Source organism: Hemicordylus capensis, chromosome 10 (assembly GCF_027244095.1).
Source record: "Hemicordylus capensis ecotype Gifberg chromosome 10, rHemCap1.1.pri, whole genome shotgun sequence".
Classification (NCBI taxonomy): Eukaryota; Metazoa; Chordata; class Lepidosauria; order Squamata; family Cordylidae; genus Hemicordylus; species Hemicordylus capensis.
The window spans coordinates 10405452-10428295 of NC_069666.1; the positions used below are offsets into that span (position 1 = coordinate 10405452).

Here is a 22844-nt window from a genome sequence, read left to right on the forward strand (position 1 = left end):
TGAGCTGCACTCACATGTAGTCTCCCATCCAAATGCAGACCCAAGCAGACCCTGCTCAGCAAAGTGGACAATTTGTGCTTGCAGCTTTGTTCCCCTTCCCCCCTCCCTGCCCTCTGCACCACTTTCAAAGCTTGCAGAAGTTGGTTGCGGAAAGGGGCCGGTTGGTTGTGGGGCCAGCCAGCCTTTGGTGCCTCACCTCAGGGACCACAACACCTTCGGCCAGCCCTGCACACAGTGTTCCCTCTATCAGGGATTTCCAGATGTTGTTGACTACAACTCCCAGCATCCCCAGCTGCAATGGCCTTTGGCTGGGGACTATGGGAGTTGTAGTCAACAACATCAGGGAATCCCTGTTAGAGGGAACACTGCCTGCATGGTTTGCGTAAAGGCGAACTTGGCTCCTCCTTCAGCAGAGCAACCCAGGCATTCATTTCTCCGTTTGTCAGAACGGCAATAAAGCAGCATGTCGTAGATTTTAAATAAAGGGAGGACGGCGGGGTGTTGTTGTTCTTGTTTGAAGTCAACTAAAGCCCCACAGAGCATAGCTGACGATTAAGCCATTCTAAAACAAGGAGCCCTCCCAGTTGTGTCAATGGCAAATGAGACTGAGGTTTCTAATGCTAGCAATATTGAACACTAAGCGTGTGACGAAGGCAACTGAATGAGAGATGCAGGTTGCTGCTGTACAATCGGTTGCCAAAGCTGAGCTGGAAAACATGACTTCACCACAGCAATACCCTTGGTACAGACAATGAACAACCGAGCCACATGTCCCAAAATCCGACGGTCTGGCGCCACTATTTTTAAAAGCTATTTGTAGAACTATGTGCACCATATATTTCTATCGTTATTTTTGGTCTTTGAGATATTCTCCCTTTCCTGCTCACTTGCTATTCTTTTGGTAGTGACGCAAGGGAAAATACGTTCCTCCCCAAAGTCATAAAAATGGAAATGGCACCGCCAACTCTTTTAACAATGTATTTCTGATCACTTGTAGTTCGGATCCTTTCCAAGTAGGAGTGAGGGATGAGCTTGTATATGCTGCCTGATTCTGATGAAGCCTGGCACACAATTCTGATCTGGCACCCAGGCAGACTTAGGAACGTAGAAAGCTGGCTTATATTAAGCCAGGATTGTCTACATTGACCATCTGTGGCTTCGCCAAGGTTTCAGGCAGGGGGTCTTTCCCAGTCCTAACCAGAGATGCTTCCAAGGATTGGAACCTTGGGACCTCCTGCACGTGAGTCAGAGGCTCTTCCACTGAGCGATGGCCCCATTCCCAGAGGGGAAGATCTCACAGCAGACGGGGCTCACATGGAATCTCCCATCCAAACGCAAACCAGACCAGACCCTACCAAGCAAAGAGGATAATTCATGCCACAAGGCCACTTCCCCTCCACTAAAACGGGAACAGAGGAGGCTGTCAAATACTTAGTCAGAACAGTCAGCTCAGTTTTGTCTACACTGATTGGCAGCAGGTGTGTGTGTGTGTGTGTGTGTGTGTGTGAGAGAGAGAGAGAGAGAGAGAGAGAGAGAGAGAGAGAGAGAGAGAGAGAGAGAGAGAGAGAACGAACACAAGAGGTTTAATTTATAGTGTGTGTGTGTGTGTGTGTGTGTGTGTGAGTGAGAGAGAGAGAGAGAGAGAGAGAGAGAGAGAGAGAGAGAGAGAGAGAGAGAGAGAGAGAGAGAGAGGGAGGGAGGTTGGTTATAAAGAACTTTTCTTTTCTAAAGAACTTTTTTATTATTTTCTTTAATAGAAAAGTTATAAAGAATGTATGTGTGTGAGAAAGAGCAAAAGCACAAGTTATTTAATACAAAAGTTTTAAAAGGTATGTGTGTGTGAGGGTGAGAGAGAGAAAGAGAGAGACAGACAGACAAACAGAGAGAAGGAGAGATTTAATACAAATCAAGGGAAGAGGAGAGATCTGAAAGAAGAAAGAAAAGGAGGGTGTCTGTGTGATTGTAATAGAAAGAAAGAGGAGGGGAGGCCATCTGGTGCTCTGCTTTAGGTTGCGAAATGCACTGTGTCTTGAGAAAGCTCTTCCCAAAAGGAGAGTGATATTTAAAAGCCAGTTTCTACATTTGGTCTACTCCTCTCCAATCTTCTATGTTGGCGATTCTCTTACATTTAACAGCGAAAGCTCCACAGTCCCTATCCAACCCCAGCACAGCATCCCTCCAGTGACTAATCAAAGACTGACAAAAACCCCACTGGGAGGGCATTCCAAGGACAGGAGGTGAGGGAGCTCACTCTCCTGGGAAAGCCCTATCCCTGGTCCTCCTCGCCAGCCAGACCTGTGCCAATGGCAGGGCCAAGAGAAGAGCATCTTGCTGGCGTAGTAAGAGACGCTGCTTGGAGCTCCTTCTGCTCTGGAAAGGTGTGGAGCCGGCAGCCCTGCAGGCGTCTGCGGTGCGGCATCTAACGAGCCTAATCCTCACCGTCTCCTCGCCGAAGCCACAGCTTCCTGGCACGGGGCCTCCTCCGGATCTTTTGAGGTGGGCACGGCACGGGAATGAGCAATGCCTCCCGGCAGCTCAAGAGGATGAACGGGTGGGGTGGGGGTATATTGAAGGGGGGGAGAGAGAGAGAGAGGATAGCAGCTGCATGGCTGGGTTTCTGAGAAACAAAGCAGCTGGCTGTGAAGCCAACGTTTTGAGACCTCCTGCTGCTCTGGGGGCTGTTAAACACTGTGGTGGGCCACAGTGGGTCTCATGGAAGAACTCCTTGGAAGCAAGAGCCTCTGTCTGTGTGTGTGTGTGGAGCAGATGTGAGTGGAAGGAGAAAGGAACAGGGTGCATGAGGGCGACATGCCTAATAAAAATATATGTTCTATGATTAATGCTCTGGTGCTTTTACTGGGAACCTGTTTATTTCCTCCTCGCTTTCTTCCAAAGCCTGCCCAGGGTTTGAGATTAGCTTTTCAGCACTGCATGACATGGGATGTGAGGAAGGGGGTGAGTTTTTTTATTCTTGCTTACCCTGAACCGGACATTCCAGGGTCAGGTTTGCTCCAGCTCTTGCCAGGATTGTACCTCCGACGGCCACGGAAATGTTTCCAAGCTCCAAATGTGTGATGTTTTTTGCAGAGGACTCTATGGTGGGAGCTTCTGCAGAAGAAATGAGAGGAAGGGGGAGAAACAATAAACAACCACCCATGGAAGTCTGTTGCACTCTGGTGTGACCAATGGATGGAATTTAGGAAGTCTGTCACACTCGGGTGTGACCAACAGATGGAATTCAGAGTGGGGCTATGGAAATAAAGGCGTGATGTAGAGATGTGCAGAATGTTCCGAGCTCAGAACGTTCTGACTCAAAATGGGCCATTTCGAGTGTTCCGAGCTTGAAACAGAACACCCTTCAAATGAATGGGAGTTGTAGGCCAACATCTGCAGGAGGACCAAAGTTGGGTAGGCCTGAAGTAGAGGGACAGTTTTGTAGAAAAATAGAAAAATAGCAGAATTAAATGCTACCTGCATAAAACAATGCAGCAGTTTCCATGTCGGACCCAAAATCATTCTCCACCATGCAACGATAGACACCCATCTCCTTCCTGGTGGGATTCAAAATCTGGACTTTGCCATCAGCTTCCAAAACCACTCTGGGGAATGTTTAAGGACAGATAAGAGCAATCAGAATAGAAATGTATCATTCAACCCACTTTGAAAATGTTAGCTGAACCAGTTTTGAGCCTGTTTTCCAAAGGGTAGAAGGCTTATAGTTCAAACCCAGGGTATGTACTTGCCATGCCTTCTGTATATATTCTGTTCACTCCTAGAAGGTTTCCTGGGCCTCTGTGTTCTATCTCTATGTCAGCTAGGGAACTGTGGAGATTTTGCTACAGACCATATCTAACCAGGTTTTTGTTTCTGCACAACTCTCCACAAGTGCCCATATACATTTTGATACTACAGGTACACCTCAAGCGCACATGGCATACTGGAGAGACTTTTCACCTCCGCTCAGGGGGTCTACTCGTGAGCAGCCATGGTGCGGAGCCGCGCCACAGCTACTCACGATCAGAAAAACTGGTTTTGTGGAGTGCTCGGTCTGCAAACCCAGTTTAAGGGGAGGGGTACTTAGGCGGGTTCACAGCCGGGAGGCAACTGGGTTCGGCTGCAAGCTCCCACAACCATCCGAAATCGGGCTAGGCTCCCCTAGCCCGATTTCGGCTGATCGTGGGAATAGCCTCTATGACTTCACCTACCTCATACTTTTATCTATTTTAAAACAGAGACTGCAAGCAAAAAAAAAAAAAACCCCTATACTATAAATGCTGGCTATATTTCAACCACAGATGCAAACCTCTTTCAAAAAAAAGTTCCTGTGAAATCAAGTTGATTGGATTTAATTGAAGATGCTTGAAAAATTGGTCTTGTGGGTTGAGACCTGTCACTATGTGGGTCTCTCAAGGAAAGAGGGACGAAGGCTGGAAAGACATAAAGGAGAAGGGTTGGCAGAGAGCGAGAGCGAGCGAGCGAGAGAGAGAGAGGTTGAGAGATTGAGAGATTTAGATGAACAAAATAAGACCTAGATAAACAGATTTGGCAGGCAATTAAAAAGGGGTCTCCTGACACAGAATGGAGCTCAAGATGGACCCTGGGACTGGAAGGGTTGAAGACTGCTGGCTTGAAACACATTGGTGTGTAAACTAAACATGTGGATTCTATAATGAAAAAATGAGCAAGCAAGTTTGTGGGATTCCACCAAGATACTGTGGTTTCCCCCCTTCTGTTAAGTATTTGGCAATGATATCAATGAATCATTGAGAAAAGTACAGAAGTGAGGAAAGGTTCCATGTTACTTACTTCTCAAAGGACTTTAACTCCACTCCGTCTTTGGTCCAAGTATACTGAGGGTCGCTAGGCCCAATAGCTTCACAAAGAATATGTATGACATGGGTGTCCTGTGTCACAAAAGCGGTATTCCCAACGCGGACAGTCACAGTTTTGTTTGAATAAACCTGTGGTCCTTCTCTTTGTCTTATAATAACCGGGCCCTTGTGACTTGTCATCACATGGTCCTGGGCTTTCGTGCTGAGATTATCAGCTGTATTTGGAGATTTTCCAGGTTTCTTGGAAGGCAGCTTTTCGTCTTTTTCAGAAACGGCTTGCGGAGGCTTGGACAACTCTGCGATCAACTGATAGACGAGCTGAGAGGCCAAGTCATCGTTGACCTCCCCAGCCTCAACAAGGTGACTCAAATTCTTTATCAGCTCCTCAAAATGTACTGTATCCATACTGTAAGCACCAGAGAGGACGACGGCCTCCAGGCGCTTGTTTCTGAATTCACGAGAGCTGTACCCTTCTGCTGAATTCCTTGTGGGGGATTCAAGATGGCGCAAGAACGGCTGGTCATTAACTTGCCCATTGCCCAGATACTGCTCACTTTTCTGGTTCCAAAGCTGCCACATCTGGCTCATCTTATGCCACTTGGCTCCGAAGCTGTTGGCCTCGTTGTGTTCTGTGCTGCTGCTCCCACCCACATGCTTCCTAAAAGCAGGGGGTTCGATTAGCCTGTTGTCTGTCCCAATGAGCTTCAGAACAAAGGTCTCTTGTGCTGGACCCGCAATACACTTGTATACCCCGATATCGGAAGACTCGAGAGAATGCACCTTGAGGGATCCTGATTTGGTGACTCCAATTCGCTTAGAGACCTGGAGGCGCTCTCCATCTTTCTCCCATTGGATAAGGGACTTCTGGAACTTCCGAACCGGGCACTTAATGACCACAGATGTTTTTGGAAGTAGATACGCACGGCTCCCAATAGTAAAGTTGATACGTTTTTCTTGCCTTGTCTGAATATAGACTCTGTGGATGCTGAGAATCCGTGGCCCCTGGGAAGGATACTTTCCCAAAAGGTTGGGTTTTCCTTCTTGTTTCATCTCTGAAATGAAAAATGGCATACAGAAGAGAGAGAAAAGGATTGTTATTTCTCTTCCAAGCTATATCATTTGCACTTAACTTCTGGAAACTTGGTTTGCCTAGAAGTGCTTCAGATCAGCGTCCTCTAGATAAAATGTTGGCTCTGAAAGACTAACTTCCTAATCCCAAATATGTTTCCTCAGAAATATGTCTCAGTGGCTGACATCCAGGCCAAATTATTCCTGGGTAGTCCTACTGAAATTAAGTAGTCTTTTAGAGTGACTTCTGAGAAAAACTATTGAGTAACTTTGGGTGTCAGCTACTAATTTCAAGAAAGATTACATTGTAAGATTCAAATCTCAGCTCAAACATGGACTCACTGTCTGAAAACCTTAGCACAACTCTCTGTGACTGAGTAAAAACAACATAGAAAGTTAGGTTAGAACCTTTTCCTCCTATATGCTAGTTTTCCAAATGCAGGGAGTTGTTTTTTAAGTGAGAGAGCATTCAAGCATGCAGTTTCCCACCAGCATCTGAAGTTATATCACTGTTTTTGCTTACTTTACAAAGCCATCGCTGCCTTTGTGGCACCAACAGCTATTTCATCAATCCTCACCTTCATCTCAGGCCTATTTGCATAGCGAGCAACCAACACACTTCATATTAGGGAAAGGATCAAAGACCTTGTAACAGACTTGGAAACAAAGGGCCAAGTATGGAGGCAGGTATGCAGAGACATGCAATCACTAGCACAGCTACTATCCAGAACCACAGCTAAGTGACAGTTCAACACCTGGGAAAGTAGAGACAGAGGTTAAAATTGCAAGAGAAAGGGGAAGCAGGAGTTAAGGCATGCAAAGGTGAGCAAACACAGCTGGGTAGAGAGGCATCCATTCACCCATCTGCTCAGTCTCAACACATTTTCAGGCCACATTTCCATTCACATCCCCACCACTTAATGAGAATGTCACGAGTAAATCAACAATGTTTTGGGGAAACCTAACCACTACTAGGACAGCAGGGTTTAACAATTACGCAGCTCCTAAATCAAGACTGGTCAACCGTTTCAGTTCTGCGCAACATATAAATCTTCTTGGATCGTGGAGCCGGCTTGAGTGTTCAAAAGGAGTGTGCTGTTCTTAACAACGATGCAGTGCAAAATATTTGTTTTAATGGAAATGCTCCAGTGTGGAGTTGTCCATTTCCAAGAGCCCATGCTGAGCAAGTGTGACTTCAAAATTAAAACGCTCTCGAGCTGTTCTGTGTTTATGCTGAGTGATTGCAATGAAGAATGAATGCAAGGCACGGTGATGAATATCTGGCAAAAGGATATAATTGGCAAGCCTTATCCTTCCCCCCTCCCTCCCCCCCTTTTAAAAAGGATGTCTGGATTACTTCTTGACTGGCAAAGCAAGGCCTTGAGCCTTTGTCTGCTGGTCAGTCTGGAAATACGCAGGTGGCAGGTTTGGGAGAGAGAAACTGAAAGGCAAGAATTACATGTCCAGTTCTGGGTTACTGAAGACAGGATGATCTGTCCCAGTAGAACTGGGATGCACAGCTAAAAACCTGGGTGCAGCCTGACTACATAAGCAACTACATAAGCTTCTCTCCCTCCAGTGAGGGAGAGAAAATAAAATAAATGCACCCAGCCAGCAAATGCTGGCTGGGAATGCACTCTGGAGGGCTCATGCGGCCCTTCCATGGATCATGGCCGGGTTCTTTGAACCCCTCCACTCAATGGTGGCTCTGTCCCGTCTAACACACAATCAAATATCGGGAGTGTGCACCCAGTTCCCCAGCTAGGAGAAGTTTCCTACCCTAATAATGACCACGAGGACAGCCCTACTCATTTAATATAAATTATTGTCTTAACTCAAAAAGCTGGACGAAGATGACAGCATGGAGACCTTTTGAAAAATATGTTTTTGCACCCTTCCTTTTAAAAAAAATAAATAAATCTCCATGTTACTTTCCCGTTGTACAATAGCAGAAGCTGACAATATTTCCCTTAACATCACTCTCCACCAAGTAATTTGCAGACTAGACCCGCTGCCATGCAAGTATCCACAATTAATTAAATTCAGATAGATATGCAGCTCAAAAAATATTTTATTAAATGCTGCGCCAAGGACATTCCTGTAAGTCCATGGAGCTTTATTTAAAGTGGTGTTTTGTACCTCAGGATTTTGGCATGTTCACTGGTAACCAAGTCCAAGAAAAGAAATTTCATATTATGTACGAACCAATAATTATTCCCGCTCCCATTTTGTTTGTAAAGGCAAAGTTAAGGCACGTAGCATGCATCAGGCTCCACGCACCTGCCGAAGGCCCAGAGTCTTTGACCTTGCTCTGCGTGATGAAGTCCAGGTCTCAAAGCAGCTGGTACCTGCTGCCTTGAATGTCATACACAAGGCCTCCCAGCTGAGAAAAACCTGTCTCCAGCATGTGTACACCACCACCAGAAGGGGCTCGAAGAGGCCACAGACAGGGTCCATCCATCCCCTAGGCTGACCTAGGTGGTCGCCTAGAGCACCATTTCTTAGGGGGCGCCTAAACAGTGCCAGAATACACCACTGCCAATTATTCTTTCTCTCCCTCTTATATTGCACCCCTGAAGGACAGCACAGTGGTAGGTGAGTGTCATATGTAAACCTGTACCCCAAAGGACCTGCACATTTTGCCCCCCAAAATACAGCCTTCTTTGCTCATTGCACCTAAGACCCAAGGAACAGCTAGTCTCATAGACTAGTCTCATAGACATAGACAGGAGAGGAGAGCTCTTGTGGCAGCAAGCGTGACTTGTCCCCTTAGCTAAGCAGGGTCTGCCCTGGTTGCATATGAATGGGAGACTTGCTGTGTGAGCACTGCAAGATATTCCCCTCAGGGGATGGAGCTGCTCTGGGAAGCGCATCTAGGTCCCAAGTTCCCTCCCTGGCAGCATCTCCAAGATAGGGCTGAGAGAGATTCCTGCCTGCAACCTTGGAGAAGCTGCTGCCAGTCTGGGTAGACAATACTGAGCTAGATGGACCAATGGTCTGACTCAGTAGATGGCAGCTTCCTATGCTCCTATGTTCATAAGCTGCACTCCCTCTCTTGGAGACGAATTGCCTGCCTCAGCATTCATTTCCAAAAAGAAATGGTCTCAGAGTGGACTTCCGAATTAACAGCGGCATCTTTTCATCTTGAAAGCGTTAGGGTTTGGCCCCCATCATAGACTGGGAGCTCTCACCTACTGTTTCCTCAAACCAGCTAGTCATGTGCTGGCCATCCATGTTGGCTGGTCATTCAGTCTCATGAATGAGCAACCTGTGTGGGTCAAGATAAACCTGAGGCACTGCATTTCTCAGCTGACGGGGGCACCAAAATCAAACCTCTCCTAGGGTGCCAAAAACCTTAGGGTCAGCCCTGGCCACACACTCAGTCCCTCTGGGCAAACCCTAGATCTTCTGCTACTATCACTCCAAATATGGGGGGGAAATCGACTAGGCATGCCCAAGAAGCTCCTTGGCTGCCAGCCACTGTATACAGGACGGTTTTGCTAAGTAACCTCTCAGATGAAGTCATTAATATTAAAGTGAACTCGCCTCTTTTAAGAGCAAAGAAAGAAGACCTTGCTTCAGACTGGGGAATTAGGCATGTATATATGCAATGCAATGGCACCGAGGTATCTTTCTGCGAGCAGGCCCAGCGGCTGCAGAGCGAAGTGTGCTTATGCTGGCAGAGCCCCATTGACCTCAGCAGGGCTCAGCTGCCAGAGCAAGCACATTCAGGCCCGCAGCCAGGATTTGTTTGCACAAAAGACCAGTCAGAGGTCTAATTGGTTATTATTTTACATGTGCACTCCCCACTCTTCAAGGCGATTTGAAAAACAAGCCCATAATCACACTGCAGACACCCATTCCAAGGCAAGGCGAAAGAAAGAAAGAAAGAAAGAAAGAAAGAAAGAAAGAAAGAAAGAAAGAAAGAAAGAAAGAAAGAAAGAGGGAGGGAGGGAGGGAGGGAGGGAGGGAGGGAGGGAGGGAGGGAGGACTACTTTAAAGTAAAATAAAGTGTGCCGTCGAGTCAGTGTTGACTCCTGGTGCCCACAGAGCCCTGTGTTTGTCTTTGGTAGAATACAGGAGGGGTTTAGCATTGCCTCCTCCTGCACAGTAGGAGATGATGCCTTTCAGCATCTTCCTGTATCGCTGCTGCCCAATATAGGGGTTTCCCGTAGTCTGGGAAACATACCAGTGGGGATTCGAACCGGCAACCTCTGGCTTGCTAGTCAAGTCATTTCCCCGCTGTGCTGTTAGGTGGCTTACTGGACTACCACCACCACTGAGCTACTGTTCTTCCCCTCAGGTAACAAAGGAAACTGCCCTCTACCAAATCAGACGGTTGGACGATATAGCTCAGTATAGTCTCTGACTGGCAGTAGCTCTCCACGGTTTCAGGCAGGGGTCTTTCCTCACCCTACCTGGGGATGCTGCCAGAAAGTGAAGTGGACCTAGGACCTTCTGCAGGCAAGCAGATGCTATGGTCCCATCCCCTAAGGGGAATATCTTACAGCAGGTAGTGCTCAACATGTAGTCACCCATCCAAATGCAAACCAGCACAGACCTTGCTTAGCTAAGGAGACAATTCGTACTTGAATTCATACAGGAACAACTGTGTGTTCCTGCCTGTAGTATAAGTCTCCTCGTAACATAGATACAAGGCCTGTGGCCGGGGATGATGGGAGTTGTAGTTCAACAGCAGCTAGAGGGCTAAATCCACCCACCCCTGCACTAGACAATATATAAACACAGAATGCACATTGCCCTGGCAATAACGAACCCAGGCATCCTCCTCTCAGCTGAGCTAGGAAAGTGTCACTTACTGTTGCAGGCACTCATGTGGCAAGGCCTTACAAGCAGAGGCACTGGGAGATCGCTGCAGACCGATCCGTTTAACGCAACCTGCTGGCCTTTGGCTGTGAGCCTTCGGCAGGTGAGTTTCCTCCTCTGTGTCCCAACACCGCAACTTACAGAGCACTGTGAAAGGAAGGGAACAGTCAAAATGGTGTCCAGTTTCATACACGCTCATTCTAAACTCAGACAAGCGGCTGCATCTCTCATTTTGAAAGGGTTGCTCTTTCACAGAGCACCCCGTCGATTGCAGCTGCACAGCAAAGTAGCTCTGATGCAAATTCCAGAAAATAAAACAGCCTGGCATAGATACTGGGGGTGCCACCCAATTAAAGTAATCTTCCTTGATTAAACTATCAATTACATTTGCTTGTGAGTAAACGTTGTTCCAACGTAAGAAGAAAACTTGTTTGGGTTGTAAATTATGAACCCATGTGTTGCCACAGGCTTTGTCTTAGAAGAGGCATTCCCACCCATGTGAGGGAAAGCGGGTTCTTCTTTTCCAAAGATGCATTCCTTCCCATGTGTAAGAAATAGGGAGTGCTTATTTTCAGAAGAGTCATTCCTGCCCACATTAGGGGAAAGAGCAGATGCTTCTTTTCAGAAGAGTCATTCCTGCCCACATTAGGGGAAAGAGCGGATGCTTCTTTTCAGAAGAGGCATTACCCCGTAGTTGAAAGATAGGGAAGAACAGCTTTTTAAAGCAGTTATTTGCTACCTGCAGTTTTAATAACTGCTTTATTAAAAAATATACATCTATTAAATATGCTACCCTGTTAATCAGCAACAACTTTTTAGTCAATCAAAAGGGTGCTTTTTAAAAAAAATCAGTCAATTTAATCAATTAATCAACGGAGAGCTGCAGCCTTAATAGATATACCGGTAAGAATCACTCATATTTCAAGGGACTCACCCTTGACCAGTCTCCCACAACCAGCTGTGGAGGACAATCTGTTTTGGCACAGGGTTTATGAGTGGCCAGTCGGGGTGCATGGCACTTCTCATCCGGGAGCTTGAGGAAGCTTCCATCCATCAAGAGTTGCCTGCATGTCACTTTGCGATTCATGCTGCCTCCGCCACAAGTATGGGAGCACTAAGGAAGAAATGTTTTTTAAAAATCCTTGTATATAAGTTGAAGGAAAGAGAAGAAGAGGACGGCAAGCAGCAAGGTGGATGGACTCGATGACGACAACAATGCTTGCACCACTGAGAGACCTTCAAGGCCAAGTTGAAGACAGAGCATCCTGGAGAGAATCTATTATTATTATTTTTCTATCTATGTGGTCACTAAGAGTCGGCACCAACTTGACGGCACTTAATCAATCAGTATAAAACACAAGTTGTCATGGAAAAGGGTTCAAGCCTAGCTTTGATGGAGCTATAGCTCAATGGAAGAGCCTGTGCTCTTCTGAGTTCCCTCCCTGGGAACATCTCCAGGTAGGGCTGGGAAAGACTCCTGCCTGGAACCTTGGAGAGCTGCTGCCAGTCAGTGTAGAGCAGAGATTCTCGATGTTGGGTCCCCAGATGTTATTGGACTTCAACTCCCACAATTCCCAACTAAAGGCCACTGGGGCTGGGGATTATGGGAGTTGAAGTCCAATAACATCTGGGGACCCAACGTTGAGAATCTCTGGTGTAGAGGACAATGCTGAACTACATGGACCTAAGTAGGCAGCAGCTTCCTATGCTGGTTGGGGCCATAACTCAGTGGCAGCAGAGCACATGGTTTGCATGCAGAAGGTCCCAGGTTCAATCCCTGGCAGCATCTTCAAGAATGGCTGGGAGAGACCCCTGTCTGAAATTTTGGAGAGCCACTGCCAGTCAGTATAGAGTGACAATACTGAGCTAGCTGGACCAATGGTCTGACTGGGTATAAGGCAGCTTCCGATGCTTGTTGTATCTGCAGGGATTTTTCTAAACAAAATGGTGACGTAGCCAGCTAAGTAGACACCTACAGCCTGAAATGGTACAGACCAAGAGCAGTTTTACCACTTCATCTGCTGTTTGTGTGAACTAAATTTGGGTTGACTTTCCTCCTCCCAAGTCCTCTGGAAAGGACATTACGGAGCAAAATAAAATAAAAGGTGGGCCACTCCCCATCCAGAGGGGCAGTGCTGCGGGTGCCAGTGAAACCCTCCCCTTTCATCTCTCCTTGAAAACAGACAAAATCCACACACACCCCACTGCCATTTCACTGCCTGAGAATGGAATCACAACACTGAGTGAGGGGACCAATTGACCTATCAGTCAATGAAAAGTTCAGATTCGCATCAAAACACAGGAGGCCCTCTTTATGTATGGAGGCTCTATTTCCACCGATAGGCACGAATACGGAAACTGTGAATAAAGAGACTTAACCCCTATGAGAATCCAGGGATGAGGTTCCTGGAACATACAGAAGATGAAAAAAGTGGAGGTCAGGTGGGGGGGAGAGATAAGAGGAGAAAAGCACAGTACCTTGCCCTCCAGGTCTCCATCAATGCCCCCCCCAAACGGTTGAGTTTTCACACACAAAAAATCGCAGGGTATTTTAGAGTCAGAAAATGATTCTGTGATGCCCTCAGATGGAAAATGCCATCGGAAACGACTCTGGAAATCATTTCCAGTGGCCCAGGAACCACAAATAGGTGGTCCTATTTTTAGCACTGCGTATAAAGACACTTGGTCTCTAAGACCCGTCCATGGATAACGAAGGCCTTCTGTACACAGAGAGTGCACCAGTGTTCCCTGTAACAGGGATTCCCAGATGCTGTTGACTACATCTCCCATCATCCCCAGCTAAAGGCCATTGTGGCAGGGGATGATGGGAGTTGTAGTCAACAACATCTGGGAATCCCTGTTTCAGGGAACCGTGGAGGGCACCATCCTACTCCACCGTCAGTGCGCTGCCAGCGGCTTCTGAGCCACCTTCCATGTGATTTTCAAGTTCCCAAGGACTATTCTAGCAGGCTTCTTGTACCTGTTGCCATTCTTCAACGTGCCAACCCGGGGGGCAGTCTATCTGGTTACAAGCTTGCAGAGTGTGAGGCTTTTTGTCCTTGCAGTGTCCGAGGGCCACGGCGGATCCTCCGGGTTGCTGGCAGCGCACTTCTCTTGTCTGTATGCCGACCCCACAAGTGGCAGAACACCGTTGCCAGTGGCCCACCTGCCACCTGTTCCAAAGGAAGAGAGCACACTAAGCCAACATCGCTGGGACAGAAGGGGCTATTTTGATCCCTGATCCTGTTAAGCTCAAAACAATGGCTGGGAAATGATTAGGTTTTAGTTCATTTTACCCCAAGACCATGTGCTAGACAGGCTGTCATGCATTTTTGCACTACAAATTTTCACCAGCGGACAGATGGGTCCACGGGAGTCTTGGATGGAGCTCCTTGCTCTGTTGGGGGTGCTGCAGCATCATGGTTAGACCATTATCTTCCAGTGCTCTAAGTCACTAGCTGGTTCAAAGTGGGGTATCTGAGAGAAGGGCCCAGACGCCTTATTATCTGCACCACCAAGCAGTTTGTGGGTAGAGAAAATGGCTGGCTCGAACCTTGTTGCTCCACAGTGCCACCCCGATGATGTCAGGAAGAGGTACTGCAGCTTGTCAGCCTAGATGGATCAGATGCCCTGGGGAGCCAATCAGACTCTTGCTGGCCTGACACAACTTCTGTCTCCAATTTCCCCCAGGTAGCTCCATCTACACCAAGGACCGTGCATTCCCTAGTTTCTGCCACTGCAGAAAACACACCAGCTGGGAATTAACAGATAGGTAGGTGGTGGACACTCCAGGCGAGAGTCTACCTCTATAAGGTTCTTGGCTCCTCAGCCCAGAATGGGTAGTCAGACCCAAAGAGTGCATCAGGTTCCATGGAACTCCAGAGACATCATTAGAGCAAATTGTCTGCTTGGAGCTATCCAAGGTCCTGCAACTCCAGCCCAAGTGCACCTGCAATCCTAACTTACTACAGCTGGGTTGCCTTCTCCCCAGAACCTGCTGGTATCCCATTGGGAGAATCTTGTCGTACTCTTAGGAAAGGAAAGGCAGAATGTTCCGAGCAGCAATCTTTGTTATTTCCACTGGGGAGAAAAAAACTGCTCTGCACTGTAGGATTCCACCACCACTTGACCCCAGTTTGCAAACACAGACAGAGGTTAGTATCTCCCCGCCCTACCTGGATTGAATCCAGGACCGTCTTCATACAGAGCAGCTGCAGAAGGGAGAGGAGGGCTGGCCTTGTGGCAGCAAGCATGAATTGTGCCCTTTGCTAAGCAGGGTTCACCCTGGTTTGCATTTGAATGGGAGACCACATGTGTGAGCACTGTAAGATATTCCCCCTTAGGGATGGGGCTGCTCTGGGAAGAACACCTGCATGCTTGCATGCAGAAGGTTCCAAGTTCTCTCCCTGGCAGCATCTCCAAGAAAAGGCTGAGAGAGACTCCTGCCTGCAACCTTGGAGAAGCTTTTCTAAAGATCGAACACATCCCTCTGCCCCTGCCAACCCTCATGATTGTCCTTCTTCCTGGCTTAGACAGGCTTCCATGCTGCAGGGTCATACCTTGGGGGACAAACCCTTGTGCTGCATACACGGGTCATGGGTGGGGGCTTCTTAGAGCTGTCACACAGGCTGTCGTTTACGGTCTGCCTTGTCTGCTCATGGAGGCATCCTGCAATCGCTTCTTGAGTGCCTGGGTGGTGAAACACAGAACAACAACTGCAAGATAGAAAACATCTCTTGAAATACAGAATATAGAAAAGTGATGCTGAGAAAACACACTTTCAAGTCATAATCTGAATGTACACAAGTCAGAAACAGAGGGTTTAGGGGTGCAGGGGAAGAACTGAACACTTCTGCAATGGACTCCATAAAATGCTGAACATAGGAACATAGGAAGCTGCCATATACCGAGTCAGACCCTTGGTCTATCTAGCTCAGGATTGTCTTCACAGACTGGCAGCGGCTCCATCCCCTGAGGGGAATATCTTACAGTGCTCTCACATCAAGTCTCCCATTCAAATGCAACCAGGGCAGACCCTGCTTAGCTAAGGGGACCTTTCATGCTTGCTACCACAAGGCCAGCTCTCCTCTAAATTAGAGATGAGGGTTGGCAGCTTACTGATGGTGTCAAGATGGTGCTTTACTTTCTTTCTCCCCTTTAGACTGGAAAAATAAAGAAGTCGCCATGGCGGAGGATTTTAATCAGGAGAATGCCACTGGGGGGAAGGTTCAACTGCCTCTCCTCCTGCACCATGGTCCCACCAATCCTAGTCAGCACGTAAAAAACAACACACACTCACACACAGAACAATAAAACAAACATACATAAATTAAGATGAAAATGTACATCTTACAGGTGGTCCTCGTCACCCGTGGTCCCAACACCCGTGGCTTCACGTATCTGCAGCTGGGCAATGGAGACCCAACCTCAATATATGTGTTTTTTAAAAGGCTTTAAATTCGCATAACTATATTTCCTAGGTGGCTGGAAACGACCTCTGAGGTCATTTGTGGCCACCATTTGGCTGAAAGGAGCAATTTGGTGGCTCTTTTGGAAAGAAAAAAACAAACATTCCCACGATTTTTCAGAGCCAAAATTGTGGGTTGGGAGGGGCATTGCAGGACAGCTGGAGACTCACAAAACATGGTATGGCATTTTATTTCTCACATTTCTTCAATTTTAAGCTGGGTTTTTTTTAGAGTCCAGGAACCTAACCACACAATTCCCATTGAGTTCAGGTCTTGTTATCCATGGTTCTGTTATCTGTGGTTGTAGCCAAGTATAGAACCCCTGCAGAAAACAAAGGCCACAGATTTCACAAAAAGCAGGGAAGTGAGGATAGATCAAAACAGAGGGCTTTCCCACTGCTAAAGAAGGAAGCTGCTTCTAAACTCAGTGCTGGCTTGCCTCGTCAGCTTTGGGAGCCGCAGTAGCGGTCTGACGACAACTGCAAATATTTGTATACTTCTTTTCAACAAAACTTCCCAAAGTGGTTTGCGTAGAAAAATAAAACAAGATGGCTCCCTGTCCCAAAAAGGCTCACCATCTAAAAAGAAACATAAGGTAGATAGACACCAGCAACAATCACTGGAGGGATGCTGTGTTGGGGTTGGATAGGGCCAGTTACTCTCTCTCTCAGCTAAATGTAAGGGAACCACCACTTTAAAAGGTACCCCTTTGCTCAGTTAGCAGGGGAAGGCCCTGGAGGGCCAAAACAAGACTGATATCAACAGACCCGTCTTTTCAAATGGCCCCATCATTTATGCATTGGGAGAGCCCAGCTTAAGGAACAAAACCCCCCTCCCATAGCTTGTACACCTTCAGTCCATTGCCTCAGGCAATTTTCTCCCAGTAGGGCTCACTTCTGGTATAAGAACCCCAACGAGAAAAGTGTTGGGGAGGAGAGGATGTAGGGAGGGTCCAGCACCCCTCACCCTCTTTAAATCCAACCCTGCATGTGATTTGTACAGACCCACATTTAAAGAGATGGATCTCCTGCCGTCACCTCTGGTATGGCCGTGCGTGTTGAGATGGGGTTCTACAAACTAAGAAAACTATTCTGAGCTGCAACCCTCTTTTCGTTGTATTGGGAATCCAACCAGTGAATCAAAGGCCCTGTTCATTCCTCGGGCTGTCAAGTTCCTTGGAACGCTTCCGCGTTGCACAGTGCAATAAAACAAGGGGTCATTAGTGCTGTCATAGTGAACGAAACATGCTGAAGTTCACTCTGGCGAGGAGGTTTCATTGGTACTATATGGCGGCTAAAAGTCTTCTAATGTGATATGCAAGAACGAAAACGGCCATAGTTCATGGAATCTGTTTCCTTCTTTCTAAATCCAGTTTCCCCTCATGGCTTCCAGAGGGTCACAAATCTGATTTCAAGACAGCTTAGCATTACTCTTTTGTTAAAAGATTTGCAAGGTTTCAATCACCTTCATACCCTCTGCATTTCTCAGTAACAAAAAAATCCAGAGTCTTGTTATTTGTGTGGAATATATTAAAACTTTGTTTTATTCTGGTTTAAAACAAAAAACAAAAAAAACCCTGCACGGCTGCTAGACAATCATTGCCATAAATATCTCTTCTCCTAATTCATCACAGAGGTTTTTCTTGACACTTTGTTCGTTGCTAAAAAAGCCCATTTTTATTTTAGCTGACTCCATGGAAATACTCAGGACTGGAAAATGTCTCCCCCAAGGTTAGTGGCGTGTGTTTTATGGCTTTCAGGTAATTGGTTAGAGCATGGGCGGGGGGTTTTGTTGCTAGAAATGAGTGACAAGTGATTTTTATAATGGGATCTCAACCACTTCCATCTGTCCCCGATAATACAAAATTATATTATGTCATAACTGGGCATTACCCATGGCATATAAAGGAAGAACTCAAGCCACAATCTGGGAAAGAGATTTTGGCAGGCATCTCTTGCTCTTCATTAACAGAGCAACCACACTTGATATAACACCATCAGTACGACAGTAATCTTTTTCCAGAAACACACTTACTGTTACTATCAGAGTAAGCCAAGACTTATCTCAAGAGACTGTAAGATCAGAGGCCCGGTACATGTTTTTGATGTATGAAGTTCAACTCCCCAGAACCTCCAATTAATAGACTGTTAGATAGCGAGGCAAGAAAATGGAACATAGGAAGTCTCCCTGTACTGAGTCAGACCACTGGTCCATCTAGCTCAATATTGCCTACACTGATTGGCAGCAGTTTACCAAGGTTTTAGACAGAAGTCTTCCCCAGCTCTACCTGGAGATGCCAGGGAATGACCTAGGACCTTCAGTATGCAAACGGATGCTCTGCCACTGAGCTATGGTCCCATCCCCTTAGGGGAATATCTTATAGTAGATAGTGTTCATGTGTAGTCACCCATCCAAATGCAAACCAAATTAAACCCTGCTTAGCAAAGGGGACAATTCAACTCAGTACCACAAGACTGGCTCTCCACCTGCATACCTAGCAGGTTTCCACACGGGAGATCTGGACCAAATCAATTGTTGTTTGGATGTCTTTTGGACTAATTATACATTTATTCCCACCCTATTCAGACATTATGTTGTACCTGCGTTCAGATATCTGTCCACACTCACAAATGTGTGAATGGCTGTACCTGCAAGTGAAACTGGGTGCAGGTCCCTTCAAATGCAGGACAGAAATTGGAAGTGTAGTGCTGTACCTGCGTTCAAGACGACATATAAATAACTGTGCTGGCATTCAGATGTGTACAAAGACGGAGCACATGCATAGCTGGCGGGGGCCTTCCTCCTGATGGGTCTCCTCAGGAGGAGGGGGAAACCTGCCTGGAAGTCATTCCTGGAGGAGGGCTGCTCTGGGAGTCCAGGAAAGGGCAACACTCCTGTTAGCCATACAAACCTTTGTTCCTTGCCTGCACCTTTGCTGGCTCTACAGCTCGGATAAAGCCACGTCTCCAGCTGCCTCGCCTGCCTTGCTGCCTCACCTGACCGCGGTCCAGGCAGGCCTGACCCTTCCTCAGCCTGCCTTTCACCCTCTGGATCACGAGCGGCTCACCTGCAACCCGCGTGTCAGAAGTGCCACAGGCAGCAGGTATCTGTGGCCTTCTTCCCAGCCGGGAGCATGAAGGCCTAGGAACACAGGAAGCTGCCATATACTGAGTCAGACCACTGGTCCATCTAGTTCAGTATTGTCTACACAGACTGGCAGCGGCTTCTCCAAGGTTGCAGGCAGGAAACTCCCTCAGCCCTATCTTGGAGATGCTGCCAGGGAGGGAACTTGGAACCCTCAGCATGCAAGCACGCGGGTGCTCTTCCCAGAGCGGCTCCTTCCCCTAAGGGAAATATCTTCCAGTGCTCACACATGTAGTACCCCATTCAAATGCAAACAGGGTGAACCCTGCTTAGCAAAGGGAATAATTCATGGTTGCTTCCACAAGACAAGCTTTCCTCCTCCTTTAGGCCTGGCTGTGGCACAGGGCCAGGCCTGCACTCCTGCCTGATGCTCTCTTCATCCTCAGCTCTTCATCCTCAGCTCAGTAGCCTAGAGCAAGAACCTCCCCAAGATACAAAGGGCTGCATATCTATTGTAGTGCACAGAAGCATACTTCTCCTTCAGACACGATTTGCGGCACGTACTTGCCAAATGTTCTGATGTACTAGCCACCACTCCTCGGGAGCTTTATACCTGGAGCTTTCCCCAAAAGAGACTGAACACAGCTTTGCTACACTTGAGACTGGAGGGGAGTTCAGATGGTGTGGTGGTGGGGGGACCATTTACAGAGATGTCCAGACGGTGCTGTTCATACAGCCAAACAAAACAGCCTAACAATTTGCAGTGACAGCACATTTTAGGTGCCCTAAAAAAAGTAGCACTTGGGTGCAGTGCTCAAAACAGCTTAACCTGAGGCACTTCCTGCTGCAGTAAAGCTGCCCATTTGGAAAAGCTCCTGGTTTGTCGACGAGCAGCAAAATTCACCAGGACGGTAGCCGGGACAGAGGCGACCATGACCGCAGTCCAGACCACCATTGCCTCTGCTCCTGCAGGCCTTGAAGTGATTGAAGGGACTCATGGGAAGAGGCCAGAACCACACAAGAGGATGCCAGGTTCCCAGAACGCCTCTGTGCAAGTGGCTGGCTTTGGCCGCCCTGGCACTTCTGGTTCCATTGGGATGTAATCAGGGGCAGGAATCTTGACCAGGACAGATTCCCTTTCTTCCACAAACTCACTCCCCTCAGGGTCAATGTCCACGTGAATCCTGACAAATTGCCCCCAGGGTAAATGTACCTAGAATGCAACTGATTTCTCCTGGCAGGGGCGTATCTAGGGTAGGGCAGGCAGGGCACGTGCCCTGGGAGCCACTTGAAGGGGGGGTATCATTTCTTAAAATTAATTTTTTTAAAAAAATGGCTCCTGAAAACAAAATGGCCACTGTGCATGCTCAAATGGCCTCTGTGAGGCCCTAGGCCATACCAGGCCTCACAGAGGCCATTTGAGCATGCGTAGCAGCCATTTTGGTTTCAGCTGCCATTTTTTTAAAAAAAAGATTATTTTAAAAAATGGCCACTGCACATGCTCAAATGGTCCCTGTGAGGCCCTAGAGGCCAGCAGGGGGGAGGGGGAACCTTTGCAGACCCTCCCCCCCCACATCCTTTAGGAAGCCCCCCAAAGGGGCTACAGGTAATTTTTATTTTTGAATTAATATAAGTCACTGTAAACATATTCAGATATGTGACTTGTATGTGACCTTCAGACTTGTATTTTTCAGCTGATATTATGGTAAAGTTATCTGAAAGATGGGTGTCAGATGTTTGGACAGGGGGCACAATTTCAATGCTTGCCCTAGGCGCTATTTTCCCTAGATACGCCTCTGTCTCCTGGAGAGCATTAAGCTTGTACTTAACTTTCCCTTTGAAATCAAAGGGGTTTAAAAACGCTTAACTTTGGTACAACATTAACCCCATTCTGTTCTAGTTTAGCCAATAAATGAACAGTTCTCAAAGGAATGTAATATAAATATATAAATACAATATGCCAGTACAGTGCTTTGATGGTTTAAATGTATAATAGCACCGGTATTGAAAAAATTATAATAGCCAACCTTATAGTTTTCAGACATGGTCTCGCTATCCAATATGCAATTACATTCAATTGATGCAGCATTTGCTGGTAGTTTATTAATAAAAAGGTAAGGAAAACCGACACGGAATAGGGAGGTACATTTAACCGCTGCAATTTAATAATGGCCAACAGTATTGACTCTTCCACGGCTGGGGTTAGCAAGTAATTTGCAAAATTTATTAAGTGCTTGCATCCAAGTAATTTAAAATGAATGATGTCCTTGTTCATAAGCTCAACATATGGAGAAATGTAATTTATATTAAATATATCAGAGATATGGCAGACTAGATGGGTTTGGATTACCTGGCACACTGTTTTGATGTACTGTTGAAGAATTAGCCCTACCTTTCCATGCAATGTTTCATACATTTCTTCTGGGTTTTCGGAGTACTTCAAAAACCAAACAAAAACCATATAAAACAAGTCTTATCAGAGATTGTAAAGGGATTTAGAAATGTGTGCACCAATCAATAGTTCTATCATAACTCCTTCAAGTTATTAAAAAGATATTGTCTATACATACCCTGGGTATGTCCCTGGAAAAATGCCTCAGGTTATTGGGTGGAACAGAATCACCTTCTGATCTAAGCAGTTAAAGAAAGCAAATGTCCCTTTCCATTACAACCATCTGAATTACATGGAACAATAGGCTTCAACCTTATCGGGCTCAGGGCCTAACTTAAATTCCAATCTGAAGTGCTGGACTCAATCTTCACGAACTATTGAAGGGGCACAGAAGTGCCCCTTTAGTTAAGGTGCGCAGAAAAATTGAATCTGGGGCATCTTTGCTAGTGCCAGGCACTCCATCCTCCCCATCTTGATTTAGGCCTCAAAGACCAAAGAAAAGTGTGAGTGCATGGACCACACACTGTAAGTGAGCACAGTTTATGACATTGCACAACATCATTACTGATCATGGACTATGTCTTGTTCTGGTCCCCAACCCTTGCCTCCAGTGATCAAGGCTTACCTCTCTCTGGCCCAGTTCAGATGTACAAGTTAAATGGAGTTAAGCATGGCTGAGGTTTCAGTTCTTAACTCCAAATCATGCTGCAGATATTCACCAAAGCATGGCCAGCCCAACTCCAGTTAAAAGAGAGGGGAGCCCCTCCCTGCTGCCCGGCCGCCAAGGCACATCCCCGCCATCTCTATGATTGGAGTTTGGAATAGGCACGAAACCACGGTTATAGCTGTCGGCATTTTTTTTAAACTTTTTTTTTTACATTATTTGGGCATAATGCTTCAGCGGCAAAACCTCAGTTGTTGGTGGCGAAACTTAGAGAGAACCGAAGGTTCCAACTGGAGATTGGTGAGGAAAACTGGAGTTAGCTTTTGGCCCATAACCGCGGTTTCACACGTTCGGGCATACTGCAATTACAACGTTGGCCAGCTATAACTGTGGTTACCGTGTATGTCTGAACTCAGCCTCTATGTGAGAGCCCTGAAAAGGCAGACCTACTGAAACAAATCAAGATTAAGCCACAGTTGGGAGTTAAGACATCATCATGTAAGACCATG

At 46.8% G+C, this 22844-nt stretch overlaps 1 protein-coding gene across 4 annotated transcripts in view; it reads right to left on the reverse strand.

The window, feature by feature from the left end:
- The window catches only part of ADAMTSL3 (ADAMTS like 3), a 229846-nt gene that overhangs the window by 21009 nt on the left and 185993 nt on the right, over positions 1-22844 (reverse strand). For all 4 annotated transcript variants that reach the window (XR_008311388.1, XM_053271888.1, XM_053271889.1 and 1 more), the window contains 7 exons: positions 15287-15416; positions 13708-13900; positions 11662-11841; positions 10721-10874; positions 4807-5884; positions 3472-3599; positions 2980-3108 (listed from right to left, as the gene is read on the reverse strand). Coding sequence is in view for 3 of the 4 variants with exons in the window: in XM_053271888.1 (XP_053127863.1) it covers positions 2980-3108; positions 3472-3599; positions 4807-5884; positions 10721-10874; positions 11662-11841; positions 13708-13900; positions 15287-15416 (1992 nt within the window). In the remaining variant the exon portion in view is untranslated. The remainder of the gene's footprint in view (positions 1-2979; positions 3109-3471; positions 3600-4806; positions 5885-10720; positions 10875-11661; positions 11842-13707; positions 13901-15286; positions 15417-22844) is intronic.